At 48.4% G+C, this 26,785-nt stretch overlaps 1 protein-coding gene across 6 annotated transcripts in view; it reads left to right on the top strand.

The window, feature by feature from the left end:
* Rapgef1 (Rap guanine nucleotide exchange factor 1) overlaps positions 1 to 26,785 on the top strand; it is a 118,488-nt gene that overhangs the window by 53,860 nt on the left and 37,843 nt on the right. For 4 of the 6 annotated variants that reach the window (XM_090330842.1, XM_090330843.1, XM_090330846.1 and 1 more), the window contains exons 2-5: positions 7,949 to 8,088; positions 8,601 to 8,714; positions 16,463 to 16,641; positions 19,584 to 19,740. In XM_090330842.1, coding sequence (XP_090186968.1) covers positions 7,949 to 8,088; positions 8,601 to 8,714; positions 16,463 to 16,641; positions 19,584 to 19,740 — 590 coding nt within the window. The remainder of the gene's footprint in view (positions 1 to 7,948; positions 8,089 to 8,600; positions 8,715 to 16,462; positions 16,642 to 19,583; positions 19,741 to 26,785) is intronic. The other 2 variants (XM_090330844.1, XM_090330847.1) reach the window with 1 other exon arrangement.

Raw genomic sequence — 26,785 nt, 5'->3', positions numbered from 1 at the left:
AGAACATCTTTTAAAAAGAATATTTGTAAATTCTTCATCATAATTTTTCAGAAGTCAGAAAATATTTGGAGTGTCACTAAGAGATTGCTGTAAGAAGAGGACTTTGGCTTTTCCCTCTGCTCCAGCAGCAGATGTGTGCATGGGAGGGGCAGGCAAGTGAGGTTTGCATGTGTCTTGAGCTCTTGGCAAGATGATTCTAAAAACAGTATTCTTGCAGATGGTGCCTGGTACCCCTCCCGCCCCCCTGCCCCTGGTCATCACAGCACTCAGGTCGTTGGAGGGACCTTGAACATCACCTGAGGCCTCAGCTGCTGACCCAAAAAGCAAGCAGCCTGCAGTCAGGCCTCACTCCTGCTGGACTCAGTTTCCAGCTGCGAAGATTGCTTGTCATCACAAAGAAGTTCTGTCCGCTTGTCAGCAGGCACTAGAGCTGCCTTTTTGTGGCTGTAAGCATCCTGTGTTGGTAGGCCTGCAAAGGGCCCACATAGCCCCTTGGCAGACCACGCTCAGTGCTCCGAGGCACAGCAGGGTGGCAGAGACTGCGGAGCTCCCCCTAGCTTCTGATGGCTGCTGCATGGTGAGCTGCCTGGAGCTGGTCCCAGGTCGTGATTGGGGGCCAGCCCTGCCTGCCCTGGTGCCACCGTGGTCATGATGGTGGGACTGGTGTGTGACCAGTTCTTTAGTCCTACATTTCCCCACACACAAGTCTAAGAGCTGACCCAGGTGAAGATGGGAAGTCAGTTCACCCAGCTGTCTCTATAAAGATGTTTGACTGCTACAGCAAGCCCAAGACCCCATGCCTCCTGCCCCAGCTTCCTCATTTGAGTCTGCTTCTTTCCCAGCCTGCAGTCTTGCCTATACAGATTAGCAGATCTCCAGCATCCCCTCTAGCTTGGGAACCTGTGCAGGAGAGTGTGCTGGGCCCTTGCATGTGAGCATCAGAAGAGACAGGGTGGACAGCGGTGAGGGCAATACAGAAGGAAACAAGCTATCCCCAGTGGGAAGCAGATGGACAGGTATGCTGGCTCAGGAGAGCAAGAAAGGAGAGGCACTTGTAAGGCTTTGTCTAATCAGGAGAGTACACTGAATGTCTAGTCTAGTGTTGCAGAGTAACCAAGCAAGATTGCAAGCAGCTGGAAAGAGTTTGATCAACCTTGCTACCCACCCAAACCATGTAGTGAGGTCAGCTTCCTGTACTGTGCAGCTCTAGCCATGTGTCAGCCACAATGACAGTTTCACATTGCTTCTTGACTTGGGTTGGATTATATCCCAATCAAGCCACTGAAAGCTAGAAACACAAGTCACGTGGCATTTAATGTACTAACCCAGAATAACACAGCATAGCCAGCCTGCATTAATCATGCTCAGAGCAGTTACTTTAGCCTCCAGCTGAACACAGTCATCCAGTATAGAGCAAGGCAGAAGTGAGTCTTGTCACTTACGGCCTCCCTCACAGCCACAGGACTGATGGGGAGAGCTGGCATGGCTGCCCTGCATCACAAAGAACAGTCTCCACTGCCTGCACTTTGCACGCCCCACGTCACACCGACCACTTCAGCCCTTGTCTTCACAAGACAAGCAGGTGAAGATGTGGAGGGGACATGCTGGCGTTTCACCCCAGTAGTCTGCAGTGCACACCTTTTTAGCCACCAGCTGATGAGGCTGTTGGAGTGATTTGAAGTGGGAAGAAGGAAGTATACACTGTCCATGGCCCCTGCCTGCAGGTCTCTGTCCCCGTGTGGATGGCATAGGGGGAGGAGCAGGGGAGGTAGAGAAGTGGGGAGGTGGCACTGGAAGGCTTCACCTGTTTGTTTACCTGGTCTGAATCTGAGGATGGCTGCCACTGTCAGGGCCCTTCCTGTGCCGTGCCCACCTATCCTGGGAGCTGGCCAGGTAGACTCAGGTGCACTGCTTACACTGTGTCTGTTTACACCTGCCTTTGGGGACCAAGAAGGGCTGTAGCAGCTCTGGCCAGCACCCAGCTCTCAGCACTCAGCTGTGGCATATTGTCTGGCCTGCCTGCATGTGCATGTTTATTGGAGTGTGCATTCGTTAGATGATGGGGTTGTGTTATCTGTTAACAAGTTACACTTCCACTTCTACTGGCAAGATAATTCTATTCAGTGCCGTCCAGTCGGTTCCTCCTTCCACTTCCCCCTTCCCAACAGGTTTCAACAGGTTTTTCACTGTTAGGGTTTTTCAGAGTTGCAAAACATTTGGAGAGTATCAGCCTGTCCATGTCCTCTCACTAGCACAGTCTGTCTCTCTTTCCATGCTCCCTGCCCCATGTTGATCAGCAGCCTTCATTAAAGTTCTTTATGCTGTTTTCATGTATACTTGCAAAGGATTTCAAAATTATTCTGTCTTGGGCTGGGAGTTTGGCCTAGTGGTTAAAGTGCTTGCCTAGCATGCATGAAGACCCGGGTTCAATTCCTCGGGACCACAAACATAGAAAAAAGCCGGAAGTGGTGCTGAGGCTCAAGTGATAGAGCTCCAGCCTTGAGAAAGTCCAAGGACAGTGCTCAGGCCCTGAGCTCAAGCCCAGGACTGGCAAAAAAAAAAAAAAGAAAAAGAAAAAAAAATTATTCTGTCTTTATTTTTCTCTCCTTCTTAAATAGTCCTTCATGTTCTAAGTTATAATTATGCATAAGATATATATATATACACACACATACACACATACACTTAATGTGTATGTTTATAAAAATGTATGTCTTTTGAATCTAGTTTCCATATATGACCAAAAACATACAATATTTGATTTTTGGAGCTTGAGCTTGACATGTGTCACTTAGTTTGATATCTTCAATTTGCATTCACTTTTCTTCAAGTGACATGATTTTATTTTATTTTTATTTTTTTCCTCTGGTACTGGGGCTTGAACTCTGGGCCTGGTGCTGTCCCTGAGCTCTTCAGCTCAAGGCTACCACCCTACCCCTTAAGCCACTGTGCCACTTCCAGTTTTCTAGTGGTTAATTGGAGATAAGAATCTCATGGACTTTAGTGCCCAGGCTGGCTTTGAACTGCGATCCTCATATCTCAGCCTCTTGAGTAGCTAGGATTACAGGTGTGAGCTGCTGTGCCCAGCTATGATTTTATTTTTCTTTATGACTACATATATATATATATGTGTGTGTATATGATGGGATATGTGTGTATACATGTGCCATAGCTTCTTCTCCATTCATCTGCTGTGGGGCACCTTGTCTGATTCCAGTCTGACTCTTATGATTAGTGCTTCAATAAACATAGGCATGCAGTGTCTTTCTGGTATAGTGACACTCCTTTGCATATTTATCCCAGTGATAGCATGGTGGGGTCATAGAATGTCTATTTTTAGTCTTTTGAGGAACCTCCATGCTGATTTCCACAGTGGCTGCACTAGTTTGCATCTCCCCCAACAGTGAATGAAGTCCCTTTTCTAGAGGGGATTTTTGATTTTTTTGGGGGGGGGGAGGGGTTGGTCATGGAGCTTGAACTCTGGGACTGGGCACTGTCTCTGAGCTCTGTAGCTCAAGGCTACCACCCTACCCCTTGAGCCGCAGTGCCACTTCCAGCTTTCTGGTGGTTAGAGATAAGAGTCTCACGGACTTTAGTGCCCAGGCTGGCTTTGAACAGCGATCCTCAGATCTCAGCCTCCTGAGGATTTAGGATTACAGGCATGAGCCACCTCTGTCAGCTAAGGGATTTTTTTAAGTAGTAAATTACTGGAAATTATATGGGGAACTTTTTTAAAAAATTACAGGTACTTATTTTTTTCTATGCAAGAAGGAAATGTTTTGTGTTTTAAGTTTCAGCTAAATCTTGAATATTTTCTGTATATTCCTGCTAAAGGAAGCAGTGTTTTTTCCTAGGGTATGTTTTGGTTGATTGACTTGCTTATTTGCTAAAAGAGTATTTAGTGAGCTGCTTCTGTGTTCCAGGCACTATGTTAGCTCAGGGAAAGCAGGTATGATTTGTGGGGAGGGAAGGGGGGATCCTTCCTGGGGAACTCACATTCTTAAGTCCCTTAATGAGATGGTTTCAGACACAGCGTAGTGTGTGGTAAGTGGTGAGATGAGGAAGACTGTCTAGTGAGTTTTAGGTGGCTTCACAGCATTGGTGAGATGTAGTTCCCGTAGCCTAGAGTCCACTTGTGTATCAGTCCACACCAAGTGTTCTTTTAGGAACTCACAGGTTTGTGCAACTATCATCAGATTCAATCTTGGGCTTTTGTTCCTAACCAGAAGACACTCGTGCTCACTAGCAGTCCCTTTTCTGTCCTCTCTCCTTTCCCTGTTGTCTTCAGCAACAGCTGTCTACTTTCTGTCACTGCAGACTGCTGCTGGTGTGTGTCAGATCAGTAAAACATGCCATGTGCGATGACTGTCACTCAGTCATTATTGTATGGATCTGGGCTCAGTTTCTTTATTATTTCCTCCTCCTCCTTATGAGTCCTGGGGCTTGAACTCTGGGCCTGGGCGCTGTACCTGAGACCTTCAGCTCAAGGCTACCACCCTACCCCTGAGCCACAGCACATTCCAGTTTTCTAGTGGTTAATTGGAGATAAGAGTCTCATGGACTTCTGTGACTTCTGTGACTGGGCTGGCTTTGAATGACAATCCTCAGATCTCAGCCTCCTGAGTAGCTAGGATTACAGGCATGAGCCACCACACACCAGCTGTAACTTCTTTTTTATTGCTAAATGATACCCCATTATGTAGAAAGACTTTATCTTACTTACTCATCATAGACATTTGAGTTGCTTCTACCCTCTGGCTTTTATGAGGAGTGGGGTCCTGAACTTTCTGTGGGATTACAGGGTCACACAGTAATTGGCAGACATTTCCCAAAACAGTACATGAGGCTGCCAGTTTCTCCAGGCCTCATTGGCACCTGTAAGAAACAGTGCTTTGGTGTGATTCTGATTTATATTTCCCCAAATATTATTGGCCATCCTTCCCTGGGCTTATTGCTGATTTTAGAGAAATGTCTATTTAAATTGTCTTATTTGTCTATCAGTTAGCTGTATGTTGTATGTAAGCTATTTGTCAAGTTGAGAGTATCAGTATATCTGTGTATCCCATACTCCCCTATCCCCCATTCCTTCAGTCCTGGGGTTTAAACTCAGGGCCTTATGCTTGCTAGCCAGGTGATATAGATAGATAGATAGATAGATAGATAGATAGATAGATAGATAGATAGATAGATAGGGGTTTTTTGTTTGTTTTTTGTTTTTCTTTTCTTTTTTTTTTTTTTTTTTTTTTGCCAATCCTGGTCTTGAGCTCAGGGCCTGAGCACTGTCCTTGGACTTTCTCAAGGCTAGAGTTCTACCACTTGAGCCTCAGCATCACTTCCAGCTTTTTCTATGTATGTGGTACCAAGGAATCAAACTCTGGTCTTCGTGCACGCTAGGCAAGCACTCTACCACTAGGCCAAACTCCCGGCCCCAGCCATGTGACTTTTAATTTATGCCTCTCAACTGAATCAAGGTGTTGCCTAGGTCTAGCCTTGGAATGTGAGCCTCCTACATACATTTACATACCAGACCTTTATTTATTTATTTATTTATTTATTTATTTATTTATTTATTTATTTAATTGAGGTGAGGTTTTCCTAATTTTTTGTCCCAATTGGCCTCAAACTGAAATCCTCCCCATCTCTACCTTCCTAGCAGCTGGAATTATGGGTATGAGGCACCATACTTGTCTTTTTAGATTTTTTTTTTTTCCACTGTGGTTCTGGGACTCAAACATGTGGCTTTGTGCATGTTAGACAATCACATCATCACATTTACACCCCTGGCTGAATCCTTTTTATTTCTGCATATAAGTCTTTCGTTGGGGCCAGGAGTTTGACCTAGTGGTAGAGTGCTTGCCTAACATGCACAAAGGCCCGGGTTCGATTCCTCGGTACCACATACATAGAAAAGAAAAAGCCGGAAGTGGTGCTGAGGCTCAAGTGGTAGAGCTCTAGCCTTGAGAAAGTCCAAGGACAGTGCTCAGGCCCTGAGCTCAAGCCCAGGACTGGCAAAAAAAAAAAAAAAAGGTCTTTCGTTGGGTGCATGATATTTTCAAATCTTTTCCTCTCTCTCTCTCTCCTTACTCTGCTTCCTTCCTACCTAAAATGATACTCTGCCACTCAAGCCATACCTCCAGCCCAGTTTTTTCTTGGTTATTTGGGAGATTGAGTCTCATGGACTTTACTGTCTGGGCTGTCGCTGAACTATGATCCTCCACATCTCAGCCTTTTGAATAGCTATGATTACAGACATGAGCCACTGGTCACCAGCTCAAATGCTTTTTGACTCCTGCCTGTTCTTTCCACATTCTCGACTGTGTCGCTTACAGCACAGGAGTTGTTAATATTGGTGACATTCAAAGTTAGTCCTGCAACTTGTGCTTAGCTGTTCTATTTAACAGAACATGGCAAAATTCAAGTTTGAAAAAGAGCAAGGATATTTCCTGAAAGTCCAGTGGGTTTGAACTCTTATATTTAGGTCTTTAGCTCGTTGTGATTGCTTGTTTGTTGTTGTTTTCTTTTTTTAAAGAAAGAGAGGAAGAAGAGAGAGTCTTGCTATGAAAAAAACTGATTTGCTATAAAGCCCAGGCAGCCTGGGACTCACAGCCCCTCTTCTCAGTCTCCCAAGTGCTAGGATCAAGGTTCTCACCACTACTACCCCAGCTCCAAATTCATCTTGTTTTGTGCAGAACTGTTTAGCCGCCCAGTGTCACAGGCTGGAAAGACCACTCTTTCTCCCTAGAGTGGCCTTGGCACCCAAGTTCAAAGTCAGCATACCAGAGTTGGCCACAGGCATGTGGGCTTGTTTCGGTACTCAAAGTTCTCTTTTCATGTATATGTTTTAGCTGATGCCAAGGTATCCTAATGGATATACCTTTCGGTAGTAGTTAGGCTTTGTATGTATCTATGGATGTATGGATGTATGGTGCTAGGATTGGAACTCGAGGTCTTGTAATTACTAGGCATGTGTTCTACCACTTGAGTCCTGCCTTTAGCCCTTTTTTCCTTTAGATACTTTTCAGGTAGGATCTTGGAATTTTTGCCAGGGCCAACCTCAGACTGCAGTCCTCCTCATTTCAACCTCCATAGCTGGAATCACAAGCTTGCAGCACTATGCCTAGCCTATTTGTTGAGATGCGGTCCCATGAACTAAGCTAAAATGCCTAGTTCTAGCCCTCCAAGCTGAAACTATGGTGTCCAGTGGCCCCCACACCTGGCCCCTGGTGGTTTATTTTTAAATGTCAGTCCTCTGGTTTTGTTCTTCGAGATCATTTGGGCTGCATTGGCTCTTATACGTTTCTGTACTAAGTTTAAGAGTTGGGTGTCAGCTGCTGCATTCTGAGGACTGCATTGTTAGTAGAGCAGATTGTTGTCTTAATAACACTCGGCCTTCTGATGCAAGGTCAAAAGACGTCTTTCTTTCCATTCACTTCCGGTGTCTAATTTCAGCCATGGTTTATAGTTTTCCATGCGTAAGTTTTACATTTCTTTTAAGTTTATGCCCAAGTATTTTTTATATTATATATGCAAGATTTGTTTTATTTTGTTTTGTTTTTTTCTGGTCATGGGGCTTGAACTCTGGGCCTGGGCACTGACCCTGAGCTTTTCAGGTATCTGGTACCAAGGAATTGAACCCGGGTCTTTGTGCATGCTAGGCAGGCACTCTACCACTAGGCCAAACTCCTGGCCCTGTCATAGGAATTTTAAAAAGGATACTTGGGCATTATTTTCAAGATCTTTTTCCATACCTATTTTGACTTGAATTTCAAGTCCACAGTCCTAAACAACCTAACCTGCGTGGAGCTGCAGAACAGGGGGCCAGTAGGCAGCAAATTTCAGTGTGTCCACATTGCCTTTCCAAGTCCCTAGACAAGCAGAGATCCGATGGAGAGCTCCACCCAGGCTTACCGCAGAACCCTGTCTCTAACTCAGCATTCTGTGTTTTCAGACTCGCAGCGCTCACATCTCTCCTCCTTCACCATGAAGCTGATGGACAAATTCCACTCTCCCAAAATCAAGAGGACACCATCCAAGAAGGGAAAGCCCACTGAGGGGTCGGTGAAGGTTCCAGAGAAGCCGGGAAACAAAGTAAGCTGCCCCTCTAGGTGTCCTGCTGGCCCTGGCCTGTGTGCAGCAGGCACAGGGCGCCGGCTCCATGTCGGGGCGCTCCCTGGGCCGTCACTGGCCCTGTAGGATGGGGAGTGTCCATCCTGCCAGTGTCCGGGACAGTTTTCCTTTTCTGACTGTGGCACCCTCTGGGCACTGTGTTCACACCAGAAGGCCCCACGTTGCCCTGGGGTGCACGCACACGTGCGCGCGCGCGCGCGCACACACACACACACACACACACACACACACACACACACACACACACACACACACACACACACACACACACACACACACACACAACCTGAGCACCCAGCCCTGTGCTTCAGGGCTTGTGCTCTGCAATGCAAACCCCTGGAGACCCAGCCACAGATACAGCAGGGCCAGCCGTGCCAAATGTGCGAAGCAGCTGTTGGTGTCCATCCATCCCTCCCTTCCACCTACTCCGGCCATTTCAAGCTCTGTAGGAATCCAGGTTTCCTCTCTTCCAGGAGGCAAGAGACAGATTTCTACCAGAGGGCTACCCTATCCCCTTGGATCTGGAGCAGCAGACAGTAGAATTTATGTCCACCAGTGCTGTGGCTTCCAGGTCTCAGAGGCAGAAGGTCAGTGCGACATTAAGAATGATGGGGTTTGCCTTGCCTTCCCCTGCAGGACCCTGGCCCACGGTTAGGTGTGGAAACACCTCCTGCACTCTCTGCGTCTTCACTGGGTGGCATTTGCAGCGGGAGCTCAGTATACATGGCAGCAGCTTGGGCTCCTTTCTGGGGTGGGTTTGGTGTACTGTTTGGGCCCAGCGGGTACTGGGGTGGGAGATTCTCACCCAGGCAGCAGCTGTGCTTTCCCGACTTGCTGATGATGTGGGTAGTATGAAGGGAAGATTCTGTGCTACCTGTGCTCTCTTAGCGATCTGTAGACTTTGGGGAATGCAGAGGCAAGGAGCCATGGTGGCCCCCATGCCGCCTTTTCCTGGGCTCTCACTCATGCTGAGTGCATCATATGTCCTCCTCCTTGGTACTTATTACAGCCCTGATAAATGAAAACCTGTGCTGCTGAAAAGAAGCTGTGCTGTAGACGCTTGTCACACACAAGGGAGTGAAGGAGAGTCCAATATAGGCCATGCTAGGGATCAAACCAGGACCTTGTGTGTATCTAGCAAGCGTTCTACCACTGACTGACATTCTGTACCTGTTGTTGTTGTTGTTTTGTGGGTCATGGGGCTTGAACTCGGCCTGGGCACTGTCCTGGGTGCTGTCCCTGAGCTCTTCAGTTTAAGGCTTCTGCCCTACCCTTGAGCCAAGCCCCACTTCCCATGTTCTAGAGGTTAATTGAAGATAAGAATCTCTGTTCCTTTAGTGCCCGGCTGGCTTTGAACCTTGATCCTCAGATCTCAGCCTCCTGAGTAGCTAGGATTACAGGCATGAGCCAATGTGCCTGGCTTCTTCAGACAAGGTCTCAGTGTATAGCCCAGGCTGGACTTGAACTTGGAATCCTGCTGCCTTTATGTCCTGACTGCTGCGTTTATACACATGAATCACTACTCTCAGCTACATTTCTTCTTTAAGAATATAAGCCAAGGGACCTAGAGCATGGTCTAGTGATAGAGTGCTTGCCATGCACAAATCCCTGGGTTTGATTCCTTGGTACCACATACACAGAAAAAGCTGGAAGTGGTGGTATGACTCAAGTGGTAGAGCTCTAGCCTTGAGAAAGCCCAAAGACAGTGCCCAGACCCTGAGTTCAAGCCCCAAGACTGGCAAAAAAAAAAAAAAAAGGCAAGCCAATCTGGCATTGGTAACTCACACCTATAATCCTACCTTCTCAAGAAGCTGGGATATATAAATCATGGTTCAAAGTCAGCCGAGGTAGGAAAGTCCATGAGACTCTTATCTGCAGTTAACCACCAAAAAGCCAGAAGTAGATCTGTAGAACACTACCCTTGAACACAAAAGCTAAAGGATAATACTCTTAAAAAGTGGGAAAGTAAGACTGGGAGTTTGGCCTAGTGGTAGAGTGCTTGCCCAGCATGCACGAAGGCCTGGGTTCAATTCCTCCATACCACATGCATAGGAAAAAAAAAAAACAAAACAGAAGTGGTGCTGTGACTCAAGTGGTAGAGTTCTAGCCTTGAGAAAGCCCAAGAACAGTGCTCAGGCCCTGAGCTCAAGGCTCAGAACTGGCCCAAAAAAAGGGAGAGTGGAGGAATATCTCAGTGCTGGTGGCTCATGCTTGTAATCCAGATACCCAGGAGACTAAGATCTGAGGATCACAATTCAAAGCCAGCCTGGGCATAGAACTTCATGAAACTCTTTACCTCCAATTAACCACCAGAAAACCAGAAGTGGTGCTGTGGTTCAAGTGGTAGAGTACCAGCTTTGTGCTGAAGATCTCAGGGACAATGCCCTGATCAAGCTCATGACTGACCAAGAGAAAATAGGGGCTGAGAATGTGGCTTAGTTGTAGAGAGCTTGCCTAGCATGCGTGAAGCCCTGGGTTCAATTTCTCAGTACCATATAAACAGAAAAGGCTGGAAGTGGCACTATGGCTCAAGTGTAGAGTGTTAGCCTTGAGCCAAAGAAGCTCAGGGACAGAGCCCATGCCCTGAGTTCAAGTCCCAGGACTGCTTCCTTCCCTCCCACCCACCCCCACAAAAAAAAGGTAGAGAAAATAGCCAGAGACTGGTGGCTTAAGACTATATTCCTCCCTACTCAGAAGGCCAGAATCTGAGAATCATGGCTCAGAGCCAGCCCTGGCAGACAATTCCTTGAGACTCTGTTTCAAATCATACAGTGTGAGCAAAACTGAGCTACAGCATGAGTCCCTGAGCTTAAGCCTCAGTAACACACACACACACACACACACACGAGAAAAATAGGATTTTAAGTTCAAAGGTCTTTGGTTGAATTGGAACTGGAGGAATAGTTCAACTTGCAGAGCACTTGCCTAGCAAGTACAAGTACCTGAATTCAAACCTTAATACCACCTCCCATACATACCAAAAAAACAATTTGCTGCCTGTATGTTTGCAGAAGGAACCTGAAGGGCAAGAAGGATTCTTCCATGTGTGCCAGAGACCTGATTTCCAGATAGAGTAGCGAGGTCTGTATGGCGGTTTTGTGATGCTTCGCAGATGGTAGAGCTGAGTTCCTGGTCCCTGAGAGCATAAGCTGCTGTCCCCTCCGACAGGCACATCAAGCTGGCATGCTTTGTTAAGCTGCTCTGCCCAGTCACTCAGTCCTTCATTTTTTTTTTTTTTTTTTTTTTTTTGCCAGTCCTGGGGATTAAATTCAGGGCCTAAGCACTGTTCTTGAGCTTTTGTTCCTCAGGGCTAGTGCTCTACCACTTGAGCCACACCCCATTTCTATGCATGTGGTACTGAGGAATCGAACCCAGGTCTCCGTACATGCTAGGCATGCACTCTAACACTAGGCAAAACTCTTGTCCAGTCCTTGATTTTTTTTTTTTGGACTTTTTTTTTTATCAAAGAATTTATTAACACTGATTTTTACATCATATTTCAAATGACATGTTCTTGATTTTTTAAATTAATTTTTGTCTATATGTGGTCCTGAGGCTTGAACTCAAGGCCTGGGCACTGTTGTTAGTTTAGTTTTTTTGTTTTTGCTCAGGGCTGGCAGTCTCCTGCTTGAGCCACAGCTCCATTTCTGGTCTTTTGGTGGTTAATTGGAGATAAGAGTCTCATCGACTTTGCTGCCTATATTAGCTTCAAACTCCAATTTTTAGGTCTCATCCTCCTGAGTGGTTAGGATTACAGACATTGGTGCCTAGTTTTTTCAGTCCTTGAATGTTCTTCTTCATAGTGACAAAGATCAAAGGATACTGTAGACCAGCAGATACAAAGCTCCTCAACAAAATAACACTAAATAAAATTCAACAACATATAAAAAATTATATATCAAGACTTGGTAGAATTAATACCTGATATGCAAAATGACAATAAAACATGAACACTTCCATATCAATAGAATAAAAAATATGAAGTACAATATCTTTTTTGTTAGCATAGGTTAGTGGTACAAGAAGGGAGTTCATTGTGACATTTCCATATGTATACAGTTTATCCCTAACAGCTTGCCTCCTTTTCACTTTCTCCCTACAAGTTTCTATCAGTCCTTGATTTTTTTTTTTTTTTTTTTTTTTGGTCTTTTTGTGCTGGTCCTAGGACTTGTACTCAGAACCGGGGCACTGTCCCTAAGCTTCTTTTTCTCAAGTGCTCTACCATCTGAGCCACAGTGCCACTTCTGCCTTTTTCTTTTCTGGCCCAGCTGGCTTCTAACCACAATTTTTAGATCTCAGCCTCTTGAGTAGCTAGGATTATAGGTATGAGCCACCAGCACCCAGCCAGTCTTTGGATTTTTAACCCTATTTTTTGTTGTTGTTGTTTTTATGTTTGTTTTTTATTATTACCCGTAGAGAGATATTGGAGGAAACTGATGAAAAAGCTTCCCTCACTTACTGGACCATCTACAAATCCCAGGGGGATTTGGCAGTGTCAGAAAAAGGTTTTTCGTCCTCACCATGGGCGTGTGACTATAGACTGGTGTGATACTGGGCATCTGGTGGTCGGGGCCAAAGCTGTTGCCAGGCGTCCTCTAGCCCAAGGCATCCCGGAGTCTGCACTGCCCAGCCCTTAGGTGTTACCCAGGGGTGAGCGACTGTGCTGCTCACCAGCTGCCTGCACAGGACAGAGTGAGTACAAAGCTGCTGCTTTGCTGAGGTCCCCAGACAGAGCTGAGGTGCTGGGGAGCCTGCCGCAGGACAGGGATAAGAGGGACTGGTCACCTGCCAGTTATCGAGGTTACCAGGCCTTCTTGTCTCACTCCCGTGTGGGCCTGCCACTCCTGTGGAAGCACACACATTTGGAAAGCACAGGTGGACAGAAGCAGGCTCAGACACACTGCCACTCGCTGAGGTTTCCCACTGCACAGCCCCTGTCCTGCGTTCTCACACGCGCCACTCATGTGACCTCAGGCTGTGCCAGCCTTTGTTAGTATCTCCAGTGCACACTCAGTGGGGGCTGGGCCCCAAGTTCCCTTCATTAAGGTCTCCCACACACACACCGCTGTGCTCTTCAGTGTTTGCAAACTAGTTTTACGTAGCCACAGGGGTGGCTTCTCCTGTCTTCCTGGATGAATTAGTAAACTCCTACATCTTATAAACTGGAAAATGCTGAACAAACCTGTCAGCGAGCTGTGGAGTGCTCAAAAGTAGCAAAAAGGTAGCCCTGAACCGTGATCCAAAGCAAAGTTGGCATCCCCACCGGGTCTGTGCTAGTACAGTTAGCCCTCTAGAAATGGCCCTGGAGGGTGAGTTCCAACTTCCTGGGGGCGTTTCAATAGCCACGGGGCCTGAGCTCTTAAGTGCACATCCACTTTCAGCTCCCTGACTTGGAGTGGCATAGAGTAAATAATAGGAGGATGCTGCTGGCAAGAAGACCTGTGGTGGGTTCACTGTAACTGACCTCGATGGACTGGGCTCTGCTGGGCTGCTACTGCCTGCTGCCAGTGAGCAAGAGAAAGGTGCTGTGTGGCATTGTACTGATTCTGATGGCCTTCCCTCTCCCTGGCCCCTTCTACCTGCTGGTGGTGTTATGCTGTCCCAGTGCAGGGAGTAAAGGGCAGGGCTGCAGGCTGAATAAGAAGCAAAGCCCTTGCTGGCATCTGTGCGGGCTGCTGTCTCCCTTCCTACCCCACCAGCACCTGGCAGGAAACAGTTCTGCTCCTGCCTGCCCAGGTCTTGATTTACATACTAAATGAGCTCCTAGGGGGCAGTGGTGGGAGAGGCGTGTTGTTTGTTAACCAGTCCACTGTCTTGCTGAGCTGCCCAGGCTGCCCCCAAACCACTGGCCTCCTCCTCCTCCCCCTCCTCCTCAGCCTCAACTAGCTGGGACCGCAGGGGTGCATCACCGAGGTCTTCTCTTTTTTTCACAGCAAGACAGGATCTCACTGGTAGCCCAAGGCTGGCCTCAAACTCATTATTCTCCTACCTTGCCTCTCAACTTTTTTTTCAGTTCTAGAAATGGAACTTGGGGCCTTGTCCTTGCTAGGCTAGTGCTCTATCACTTGAGTCATACCCCCAACCCTTTTTGCTTTACCTTTTGGATAGGTTCTTGCATTTTGTGCAGAGGCCTGGACCATAGTCCTCCAAGTAGTTGGAAGTACAGGCATTCACCACCACATCCACCCCACCCCAGCCCCATGCAGGTTTGGTGGATTTTCCTTTGCACTGTTCATCTTCCCAGGCTCCAAGATCTAGCAGACCATGTTCAGATGCCATTCTGTCACTCCACTGTGAGACCAAGGCCCACCGCACAACCGCCCCACCCCACACGCAGCCTCCTTTTCCTTACTGCTCTGTGGGCTGCTTGTGGACTGAGAGCTGGCTCTGCAGGGTGGCGAAGAGCCCTGGAGAGGCAGCCATGACCTGGCCACGGCATACATCTCCAGACCTCGCTAGTGCTGGTCAAGGGTGTCATCGTACACCCTCTGACCCGGTACCCAACTGACAGCTGAAGGGCCAGGGGATTGCATAGCACTTTGCACACGGAATTTTCTGGAGAGTGAACTGATGCCACCTGACTGTTGAGTGCTGGCTCCTGCAGTGGAGGCTGCCTGGCTCCTTCAGGTTGGTTTGATCTTTCTGCCATGACAGGAAAAGCCTTATCTGCTCTGAAGTGCACCGCCCCCCATGCCTCCCAAACCCAGTTCTCACTTCCCAAACCCTTTCTGACTTGAATATGTGGAGATAGATTCTTAAAATGTTTCCTGTTCCCTCGCCAAGTTTTGTCACATTACCTTCCACACCTCCTGATGTATCAAGATGGTAGTGCCCTGGACCTCCTCCTCAGCCTGACTCTAGCTACCCAGCTCCTCCAGTCTGGTCAGGCCATGGCAGAGCTGAGCACTCTTGTGCATGCAGTGAGGGCGTCGGCACCAGAGTCCTCGAGGCCTGGAGAACCCGGCAGGAATTACCCACAGGGAATCCACACCGGGTCTCTGAAAACTGACTGAAATAGCTGTTTACTTGTAGATGTATAGACTTTATTGTCATATCCCTATGAAATAAATGCCTCTGCTACTGATTTTTTTTTATTTAAAATGACATTTCACATTATTTCAGAAGAGCTAGTGTCCACACTAGTAAGTGCCTTTTTTATACTATTCCTGCCTCTTTTGTTGTTATTGAACTTGGGGCCTAAACACAGTCCCGGAGCTCTTTTTGCTCAAGGCTAGCATTCTACCACTTTGAGTCACAGTGCCACTTGCAGTTTTCTTCCTGCCTGGGCTCGTTTTGAACTGTGATCCTCAGATCTCAGCCTCCAGAGTAGCTAACATTACAGGCTTGAGCGACCAGTACCCAGATATTTCTGCCTCTTGTTTGAATATTTATTGATCTCTGCTCACCGCCTTGCCTTCAGTGGCCACTATCCCCCCCAGAACCTTGGGGCGCAGCCAGCTCCCTGCCTCACAGTTCTTCATCCCACTATTCTCACATGGCTTGTTGACTTCAGTTCACTCTCCACTTCCTTGCCCCCTGCCCATGCCAGCTTTGACCTGGCACACTGATGTGCAGGCTGCCAGAAGGCAAGGCTGGAAAAGAGAAACCGCTGGACTGTTAGGTGTGGGAGAGCTGTGGAAAGCACGGGGCCATGTAGTTTCTTTTCCTCCTAGGCAGCTCTTGACAGCAGCCAGTGCCCAGGAGGTCACTAAATCACGGGCCCCCACTTCTCCTTCGTCTACCCCAGCTTCTCACCCTTCCCTGCTTGGGGTGGTGGGGGTGAGGGTTGGGGCCTTCAGGAACAGCATCTCATTTCCCTGGGAGGGCTGCAGGCCGGGGATGCACCGTGTGGAGGTCTAATGAGGAGTCTGAGGGGGTGTATGGGGCCATTTTTCCCCGGAGCCAGCCTCAGATTCCCTTGGATCTTTGGAAGAAAGCCTGGGGTTTCTGGATTTTGATTTACTGGACAGACAGGTGCCATGGATGTGACCCTGGCTTCCCTGAGCCATCAGGAAGCCAGAGCTCACTGTACCATTGAGATTGGTATGGTGTCTGGTGTGGCTTACAAGACAGCGGGGAGAGGATTTTCAGGATCTCTGGTGTGGGAGGGAAATTCAGAAATTCTGAGATGGCCTTTCTAGTCCGGCCCCCCTCCTTCCAACTCTACGTCTGTCTCCTGATGACTTTCCTTAGGAAACTAGCCTGGCTTGGCTTCTACAGCCAGAACCTTTGCTGTTTGCATCAATCTTGAACTAGTCTATGGGAAATTTCACTTTTGCACAATAGTTTCCTTTAATCTCTCTCCTCCCTCCTTATGCTTAACATTTCCTTTCAGAACCTGAGCTGGCTGGAAGAGAAAGAGAAGGAAGTTGTCAGTGCCTTGCGCTACTTTAAGACAATTGTGGACAAAATGGCTATTGATAAGAAGGTGCTGGAGATGCTTCCAGGGTCTGCCAGCAAGGTGCTGGAGGCCATCTTGCCCCTGGTGCAGACCGACCCTCGGATCCAGCACAGGTAAGCGGCCCTGCCATACTCAGCCGGGGCAGAAGTAGAAGGAACACTGAGAGGCGCCTGGGTTTGGGCACTAGAAGCACAGGTTTCCAGCATCAATGGAGGAGAGGAGGGACTCGTCCACTGCCATCCTGTCCACCAGCTCTACCTGACCAGGCCCCTGCTCCAGATAGCTGCTCCCCCTGAGGCCTTGACTCGGGCTGGTCTCCACCATCCCAGGAGATGAGGCCGTGTGGAAGTCTGCTCCTTTCTTCATGTGAACTCACGGGCAGCAGGCACGTTGATTTAGATACACTTCTCTCCTGTGCCTTCAGTTCCCTAATGTATCTAACCACTACTTCTACAGCACAACTCCCTGCCATCTTCGGCGGTCAGCCAGAAGAGGCAGAGAAGAATCTCTTTAGTGTGGCATGTGGAAGCACCTGCCTGTGCCAGGCCAAGCCTTCCCAGGCGGTATGGGGGCTGGAGTCAGACTTTGCCCCAGGAAGCTTTTGTTGAGTTCTGAGGCTTTGATTGCTAGAGTGCATTTTCCTCTTAAAGGTCAGCGAGAAGCTTGCCTGTTAAGTATAAAAAGAGAAGCAGTTTTAAATGCCATCTCAAAGCCTGGCTGGAGCATAGGGTTTGGGTTTGGGGTTTTGTCTGTTTGGGATCCGTGCATCTTTCTTCAGTTCCTCCAGCTGGCTTTGTGTTCACTCAACCTCATGAGGCTGAGCTCTTATAAGCACTTTCAGAACTGGGCAATGCCGTTCACAGCTTTCTTCTGGGAGACAAAGTAATCGGTATCTTCATTCCCAAGAAGCTCTCTGGCTGGATTTCCGCCCTGGAGTTTTACTGACCCCTGGAGGTTATGGTCTCTCGGCTAGATGTTCCACATGCTGGTGGTGTGCCTTGGCCTGCCGCTGCCCGCACCGTGGCTGGCTCCTAGGCGTCCTCGGTGCCTGTCTCCTTTAGAGAAGGAACCTGACATTACCTGAGACCACAGTCAAATGGGTGGATGGCGTTGTACCACTCTTCTCACGAGGTGATTCCACTAGGAAAGAGTTCACATCCAGTTGGGAACTTGGGCTCTCCACCATGTGGGGGAGCACAAGCTCCATTGGAATTGAAGTGGAAGATTGGCAAGAGAGTTGTGGTCCCCAACTGTCTGATGCAGGCATGCCAGAGACCAACCTGCGGGAGAGGCAGGAGCTAGATCAGCCATGGAAGTAGACTCGGAGAAGGAAGGACCTGTGACCCGGGGGCAGGGTATGTCCTGGGACGGGAGCCAGGGAAACAAGATGGGGGCTCCACCTGCTACCCACCAGCAGGGAAGCCTCTGAGAAAGAGTGTGGAGTTGCTGTCGCCAGTCCCATCACAGTGCCTTGCCACGAGGGCTTCTTCCTGGAGTGGGGGCTGGTGGCTTTGCCCAAGAGGGTATAGGCCCCTACTCGTGCGTGCAGCCACAGAGAAGGGGTAGTTGACAAAGGGTTTCTTAGTGTCCATACCTTCTTCCTAGAGGAGCTAAAGGCAAATGCCAGGTGGTCTTTGACTAATCCCATGTAAGGGATTTTCCTTCTGAAATGGTTCCAAAGCCGATAACTGAAAGTGCTTCCTCGTCTTTCTTTGAGATTCTTTCTGCTGTCTCTTCCTCATCCATGCAGCATGTGAGTGGAAGGGTCTTTCCTGCCCCTTTGCAGCAGCTTTCTAGCAGGTAGGCTCTGGCCTCCTCGGCCTGAGTTCCAAGGACACAGCGAATCTGTACTGAGCCAGCAGCTGACTCTTGACTGGAGCGTGAGTGGAAGTTTCTCCTGTGAGGGCCACTGTGTGCTCACTAGCAGCCGATCACTCTGGTCCATGAAGAATGATCCTCAGGCTGTTTGGCCACCACTGCAGGACTGAGGATGGTGAAGCTCCGTGGGGCAGGAGGCTCTGATGAAGTGCCATCTCTTCTGAGCTCATGGCTGCTCTATTCCACGGTCCTGCTCACTAAAACCTCACAAACCTATGTCTCCTTCCCATCTGTTGAGAATGACTTTCAGGGCCAGGAGTTTAGCCTAGTGTTAGAGTGCTTGCCTAGCACGCATGAAGACCCGAGTTTGATTCCTCGGTACCACATACATAGAAAAAAGCTGGAAGTAGTACTGAGGCTCAAGTGGTAGAGCTCTAGCCTTGAGAAAGTCCAAGGACAGTGCTCAGGCCCTGAGCTCAAGCCCAGGACTGGCCAAAAAAAAAGAAAAAGACTTTCAAGCTCATTAAAAAGCATACAAAGCACAGCAGGTGACAGCTTGGAGGGAAGATGAGCACTTTCTAGGTAATCTTTATAAAGACTTGCAGGGCTATGAAGCTGGAAGAAAGGACTGTGAGGGTATTTGTATGTTAGATTTGAGAAATGATCTCTTTCTTTCTTTCTTTTTTCTTTCTGTGTGTCAGTTGTGGGGTTTGAGCTCAGGGCCTGGGTCCTATCCCTGAGCTTTTTTTTTGCTCAAGATTAGCACTCTACTGCTTTGAACTACGGCACCACTTCTGGTTTTTGAGCAGTTAATTGGAAATTAAAGTCTCACAGGGACTTTTCTGATGGATTGGCTTGAACCACAATCCTCGGATCTCAGCCTCCTGAGTAGCTAGCATTACAGGCATGAGCCACCAGTGCCCGGCTAAAATAAACATGTTAACAGGTTATTATATAAAGCTCCACAAAATCTTGGTTAGAGGTCAGAATGCCCAGAAGCGATTAGCTGAGTAGTAACCCCAGCACTCAGGAGACGGAGGTAGGAGGGTCTCTAGTTCAAGCTAGCCTCTCAAATAAAAGAAAAAGAGATGTGGATTGTTTACCAAAGGGAGAGAGAAGCACACACCCTGGCCACTGACACACTGGTCCTTTGCTACGTGGGTAGGTTTCTGGAAGTGACCCTCGTGCTTTAGATTAGTTTGTAACCTGTCTTTACAAACCCTTGTCTTCACTCTAGCTCAGCCCTCTCCTCCTGCTACAGCCGGGTATACCAAAGTCTCGCCAACCTCATCCGTTGGTCTGACCAAGTGATGCTTGAAGGGGTGAACTCAGAGGATAAGGAGACGGTGAGCACGGTGAAGGGCGTCATCAAGGCCGTGCTGGACGGAGTGAAGGTACTGTGCAGGTTCCGACCACCCTAGTCACTTATAAACTTACCAGAATGACTGTCTTCCAGTAGCCAACGCATGGGCGTGCCTAGCCCATAAGTCTTCATCCTCGCATCCTCCCAACTCCGCTCTGGCTGAGCACAATCACAGCTAGACAGAATGTGGCAGAGGGGGCGTTGTGTTGGCATTTAGCAGAACTCCCAGTGCACCATTGCTGCCTTTTCATGTTGCAGAAGCATGTTGGAAGTCTCTGTAACAAAGCAAGGTTGCAATGACTGAGCAATGAAAGAATCCGTATGGGCTTGATTTCCTTCGTGCTGTTTGTGTATTTCCTATCCAGGGAAGTCGGCAATGGCCTGGGAGGAAATTGGTAATCATAGTTGAGGTAGAAGCAAAGGCCATGGTGCATCTGGAGCTGAGCCTGGGGGACAAGCCCTAATGAGAAAGTAAGTCCTCGTGTTTGAGGAGCAAGACCGATGTAGAGCGGGGAGCACTCGTGGGCTGAGTCAGGGCGGGGGGGGGGGCAGGGCAGGCAGCTGCTGTCAGGTAGGGCTGTGTCACATGATGGAAAGGACACTACTCTCTGTCTGTGGACTGGAGCCATTCACTCAGCTGCTCTTTACCTTAGTTAATCACCCCTAAAGAGTTGGCCTAACAGTACTGTGTATTGCAGGGTTGCTGGAAGGATTAAATTACTTAACATATGTATTACTTCTAACACAATGCTAGATATATGCTAAGCATTGGGCATTCTGGCTGTTTATTAGGTATACAGTGCTCAGTGCCTGCTTTGTAAATGTGACTGGAGAAAGCTGGGTCCTCTTTCTTTCTAGATTCTTCCATCGAAATTATAGCTAAGGCACCTACACTGGGGCACAAAAAGTTCCTTCTCAACTTACCAGGCTCCAGATTCCTGGAAACCGTCTCCTTGGTGTGCCATTCCCCAGAGCTCTGGGGGAGCAGGACTAGGACTCCCAAGAGCTTAAATGGCAGAGAGAAGGCTGTGAAGACATTGCTTACATGACAGATCTCTCCCCAGATGGACTATTGGCTGAGGGTCCTGCAGCTCCCCATCGTACCTTTTAGGCCAAGACCCCATCTTCTCTTCACCCCAGAGAATGGTCAAGCCCTACATTATCGACTTTGGGCAGGGAGGCCGAAAGGCATGGCCAGGCACGGCCGTGTGGAATCCAAGCTACCACATGGTGACAGTGCATCCCCACAGTCGCTCGTGCTTGCATGGCCTGCATGGCAGCCCCTCGGGTCACACAGTTCCAGCCGGCTGCCCAACTGTTCCTGACTGCTGTTCTGGAAGTGTTTTTGTTGGAAATGATTTTTCAGGTGATATGGTTGGGTTTCCTTCACCAAATTTGTGCTGATGAGGTGTTCAGAACAAGTTAGAACAACTGGAGCAGTTTCCACACAGGCTTGTGGCAGTGCCAAGTGGAGTGTCTTTATGAAATCATTAAAGCACCATTGTATTGGTTGAAAGTCTTGTCTAAAAGAAAAATTTCCAATTTTTCAGTGAAAAGGAGACACAATATCTATGGAATTTGAAATTGTCTATGTCTAAGAAAGTAACTTCCACAGGCATCTTAAAAATACTTTAGCCAGAACAAAGATACTGTAGGTTAGAGGCTCTAAAAATGGGGTTTTGTTTCATTTAAGAAGCATTTAACAAGAATCTTCTAGGTGCCCCGGTCATGGCCCTGGCCTGAGGGAGTTCACAGTAAACTGCAGGGGAGGAAGGACCACAAACAAAAGTGCACAATTATGTAAGATGATGCCACAGGGAGCGTGCGTGCTCCCAGCACAGGCGCACCGCCTGCTGCCTGCCGCCTGCAGGGTGGTCGGGCCTGCTTCCTAAGATGCAGGCCAGGCCAGGGCCTGCAGGGCAGCAGGCCCAGACCTGTGCTGCTGGAGCCCTTGAAGGCTGTGAAGACATCCGTGTTGTGTTGGCATCTGTTATTTATGTCTGTGGTAAGGACAGCGAACACTCACTGGGCCTGCTAGCCCCTGTGCACTTACTTAGTCACCCTCCACTAAGGTTTCTCTGCTTGCAGCTTCTGCTGTCCCAGCCAGGCTCCACACTTGAAAAGCCTGTGTCCTGGGGTGTGAGCCGGAGGGCTAGGCGGGGTGCACTGATGTGGTCACCCCACTTGAAGAAGGAATGCCGGCACGTTCCTCAGAACTGACTCACCATCTTTCAAGTGGCTGTTTCAGTTCAACGGAATTTTTTTTTTGGGGGGGAGGGTGGGAGGAAACCTTACAAAAATGTTTTAAAAACAGCTTACTTTGTTCTTGTTCCTGAATGAGTAATATCATTTGTCATTTAAACTCTCACATAAATACCACTTGTTAGCTATATAGCATTGGACCAGCTATTTCTCTGGGGCCCCTGTAGTTCTTTAACTTCTTGCCCTGAAGGTCTGAGGACAGGATAGGTACATGGACACTGGAGGAGTACCTGGTGCCATAGCATGCCTGCTCACCTGCCAATCCTGGCTGGCAAGCTTAGAAATGTGAGCTCTTCTAGACTTCCCAGCTCCACATGCTTTCCTCTGACCTCAGGCAGGCCACCCTCCACCCTATGCCTCACCTGCCCTTCACAAAAGAGAGAGGGAGAGAGAGTGGGAGAGAAGACAAAGGAAAACAGAGGAGGGAAGAAGAGAGACAGAAACAGAGAAGGAGGGAGAAAAGAAAGAAGGGAAGGAAGGGAGGGAGAGAGGGAGGGAGGGAGGGAGGGAGGGAGGGAGGAAGGGCCTTCTTACACTAAAAGCCTAAGGAATGTTTTCTGACCATCTGTTAGGATTAAGTCTTGATTAACAAAAAACAAAAGTAGTAGTGGCTCTATGAGTGTGTGTGTGTGTGCGTGTGTGCGTGTGTGCGTGCAAGCACACTATACATGTGTTAATTCCAGGGCTTGAATTCAGGATCTTTTATTCTCCCTCAGCTTTTCTTACCTTTTTCACTCACAACTGATGCTCTACCACTTGAGTCACACTTTCTGGCTGTGTTTTATGTTAGACTTTTCAGCCTGACTGGCTTTGAACTGTGGGATCCTCAGAACTCAACCTCTTGAGTAGATAGGATTGCAGACATGAGCTTCTAGCTCTCAGCTAGCAGTGGTTTTTCAAAAAACAGAGCAAGAGCCTAGAGATAGATAATCAAAGGCCAGTAAGATATTTTCAGAAGATGTCTAGAACCAGACACTGTAATTCTAGCTACTCAGGAGGCTGAGATTTGAGAATTGCAGTTCCAAGCCAGTCCAGGCAGGATAGTTTGTGATATTCATATCTCTGATTAACAACCAAAAAAACCAAAAGTGGAACTGTAGCTCAAAGGGTAGAGACCAGCCTTGAGAGTAAGAGCAAGACCCAGTACTGGGGGGGAGGGGAAGGGGAGGAGATAGAGCTACCTCCTCTCTAGCCATCATGGTACAGATAGTACAAAACTGTGCTTCTCCCTCAAAGAGCCTTCTTACAAGGCCTCACACATTTCCACTTACATTTTATTGGCCTGAGCTTGGTGCCCAGCTAAAAATCTGGTAGGAAGAACAAACACCATGGAGCAGCCAGCTGTCTCTGACATTTCAAGTAAGCCATCTCCTATTCCTTTTGAGACTATTTTTAAATTTTTTCATTGTAAATAATTTCAAACATTTGCAAAGCCAAAAGTAGTATGAAGAAGGAGAATAAGGAAGGCTGGGTATAGGGGTCCACTCCTTTAGGAGGGAAATAAAGAGGATCAAAGTCCAAGGTTGTCTGGGCAGAAGGCATAAAAAAAATAACTGAAGCCAAAAAGGCTAGAGGCATGGTTCAAGTGGGAAACACATGCCTAGCAAGCCCAAGGCCCTGAGTTCAAATCCTACTACTGCCACAAAGAGAAAGAGAACAAGGAAGGGGCCATGTTCCACACGTGACCAGGCTTATTTCTTATTTTTCCAGCCCATCCCCACATTGCCTGGAAGAGTCTCTGTCTGTGCCACTCACGTGAGCCATGTCTGGAGCAAGGCACACGTGTTCAGACAAGGCCCCGACAGTAAATATTTTAGGCTTTTCAGGCCACAGACATCTGTGTTGGATACTCCTGTGTGTTTGTTTTTGTTGGTTTTGAACCAACCCTTCTTACCTTGGGAACCTTACAGAAATGAGCCCTGGAATAGACTTGGCCTGCAAGGTGCAATTTGCTATTTTTAGACAGTTTTTACATTCAGAATCTAAATAAAGTCCATGTGCTATAATTCATTAGGTGGTATTTAAAGTTCCCTTTTCTCTCTTTTATTTTTCTCCTTGCAACTTACTTTATTTTTATTTAAAATTAATTGTTCCTGCCGGGTACTGGTAACTCACACTTGTAATCCTAACTACTCAGGGGACTGAGATCTGAAGATTGCCGTCTGAGGCCTCCCTGGGCAGGAAAGTGCATAAGACTCATCTTAAAAGAAGGAGAGTAGGGGAGGGGGAGGAAGAGGCAAAGGAGAAGCTCCAGAAATGGTGCTGTGGCTCCAGTGATAGACTGCTAGCCTTGAGCACAGAAGTTTAGGGTTAGCACCTAGGCTCTGAGTTCTGCCCCAGTACTGCCCCCGCCCCCAAAGCCATTGCTTCAGCAAATTCTCAAATCTAGATCCGTGTTACTCTGGTTCTTAAATCTGACTAGAGTCCGAGGCAGACTTCTGGAAGCAACTGAGCTTCATATGGACTCGACCATGACAGCACTGGGGATCGAACATGTGGCCCAGCGCTGGGTAGGCAGGAGCTCTTCCACTTGCCGCAGTCCCTCCTGTCATCTCTCCTGTGGTGACATCAGTGGCGGTCATGGTCAGCACCAGCCCTGTGGCCTTCAGGGTTAGAAAATGGCAACATAGGGGCCGGGAGTTTGGCCTAGTGGCAGAGCGCTTGCCTAGCATGCACAAAGACCTGGGTTCAATTCCTCGGTACCACATACATAGAAAAAAGCCGGAAGTGGTGCTGAGGCTCAGGTGCTAGAGTTCTAGCCTTGAGAAAATCCAAAGACAGTGCTCAGGCCCTGAGCTCAAGCCCAGGACTGGCAAAAAAGAAAAAAGAAAATGCCAACATAAAGACCTTGCAGTGTTGATCCCGCCTAGCTGGACTATCTGAGAGACTTCCCCTTTTCAGCTGCCCACAGGCAGATGCTTCCTCACTACACCAGCTGAGAATTGAGCATGCTTCCTCCTTCCTCTAGCAGGATGGTCCTTGGATTTCTCACAATCATTGCCATGAACAGTGGGGTTTAGGCTCCCCAGTGATGATGGGAGCACAGATAGGAGGATCACAGTCCAGACCAGCCTGGGCTGAAGAGAAACCCTGTATTACGAAAGCAGCTGGCCCAGCGGCTTAATGGTACAGCATCTGCCCGCAGACACAAAGCCTTGAGTTTAAACCCCCAGTACCACAAAAAAAGAAGAGGAAGGGGAAGAGAAATTATATGGCATATACTTTTATAAGTCCAAAAACTCCTATTTGCATACATTCAGAATTAGTAGGAGGGAGCAGGTATTGCGCCTTAGAATAGTAATGAGGTATAAAGTTAGATGTCTGTCTGTCTTCCCCAGCCTGCAGTCTGAGTCATTCAATGATCTCATTTTCTAGTATGGTTGCTCACCTGCCATTGGATATATGCAATTGCATACAATTGCAGTTTAGACCACACCTGTCTGAGCCATCCTGGCCAAGGCCCCCTTTGGCAGGACACAGGCATGTGCATGTCACCACTCCTGCCGTCCCCAGGACCTGTCAGGGCCTGCAGGGTCCCCTTGTCTGGGTGACTTCCATTGCAGATTCTTGCCCCAACTACATTATTATGCCCCCACTCCTGACATTACCTCTCAGTTGCTCTCAGGCATCCCACTGCAGGGGATGCCACCCAAGGCCACCTGTGGCCCCCGTGGGCCGTGCCAGGAATGCCACCGTATGTTTATTGCCATCTCAGCAACTTGGGTGACTTGTACACCAAGTGTCTGTGACACTCTGTCCTGTGGCAGCCTCTCACTAATACTTTGCATGTGGACAAGAAGGTCCTTTTTTTTGGCGGGGGGGGGGCAGCCCTGGGACTTGAACTCAGGGCCTGAGCACTGACCTTGGGCGTTCTCAAAGCTAGAGCTCTGCCACTTGAGCCACAGCACCACTTCCGGCTTTTTTCTATGTATGTGGTACCGAGGAATCGAACTCTGGTCTTCTTGCATGCTAGGCAAGCACTCTACCACTAGGCCACACTCCCGTTCGGAAAGTCCCTTTTTGTCTCCATGAAAAGTCACTGGGAGCAGGTGCCGGTGACCACACCTGTAACCCTAGCTACTTAGGAGGCTGAGATCCAAGGATATTGGTTCAAAGCTAGCCTGGGCAAGAAAGTCCATGAGACTCCAGTAAACTACCAGAACTGCTGGAAGATGAACTGTGGCTCTAATGGTAGAGCACTAGCATTGAGGAAAAAAGAAGCTCAGGGACCACACCTAGGCCCTGAGTTCAAGTCCCATAAGTGGCGCAGAAAGAAAGGAGGGAAGAAAAGGAAAGAAGGAGGGAGGGCAGGTGGGAGGGAAGGCTGGTCACTGGAGCTGGATGCCAGAACCACACTGTGCAGCTCTGTGCACCACTGACCTGTGTTCCTCACACAGTGACCAGTCCTGGCAATGGAGCCACTGCCCCTGGGCTCCTCAGAAGGCGTGTCCCTGGGCAGGGCTGTCCCCTCAGCCAAGTAGGGCCAGGAGGAGGTGGAGGGGCAGGGCTATACCCTCTCTGCACACCAGGGCTCACTTGTCAAAGGTCATTTAGCCCTGCCATCTTCACCAGCACTGCCAACAAACACCCCCAGTCTCTTCTTTGGGTTTTGAAGTTGGGTTTTCAGTGGACTGGTTGTTGATCCTATTTATAACCGGTGGCAGTAGACATTGGTGATTGAATCCTGGCAGGCGGACCGTGGGACAGGAGATGGTCCGAGTCCAGAAGCAATCTTTCTGTCATCCCTGCCTGTGCATCAAGATGGTAAAGAGGCCTCTGGTGCTTCTCAGAAAGTCTGACCCTTTGGGAGATGT

Source organism: Megascapheus bottae, chromosome 3 (assembly GCF_031878675.1).
Source record: "Megascapheus bottae isolate mThoBot1 chromosome 3, mThoBot2.hap1, whole genome shotgun sequence".
NCBI lineage: Eukaryota > Metazoa > Chordata > Mammalia > Rodentia > Geomyidae > Megascapheus > Megascapheus bottae.
The sequence above is the reverse complement of the archived record's forward strand: the minus strand, read 5'-3'. Positions and strand labels throughout refer to the sequence as shown.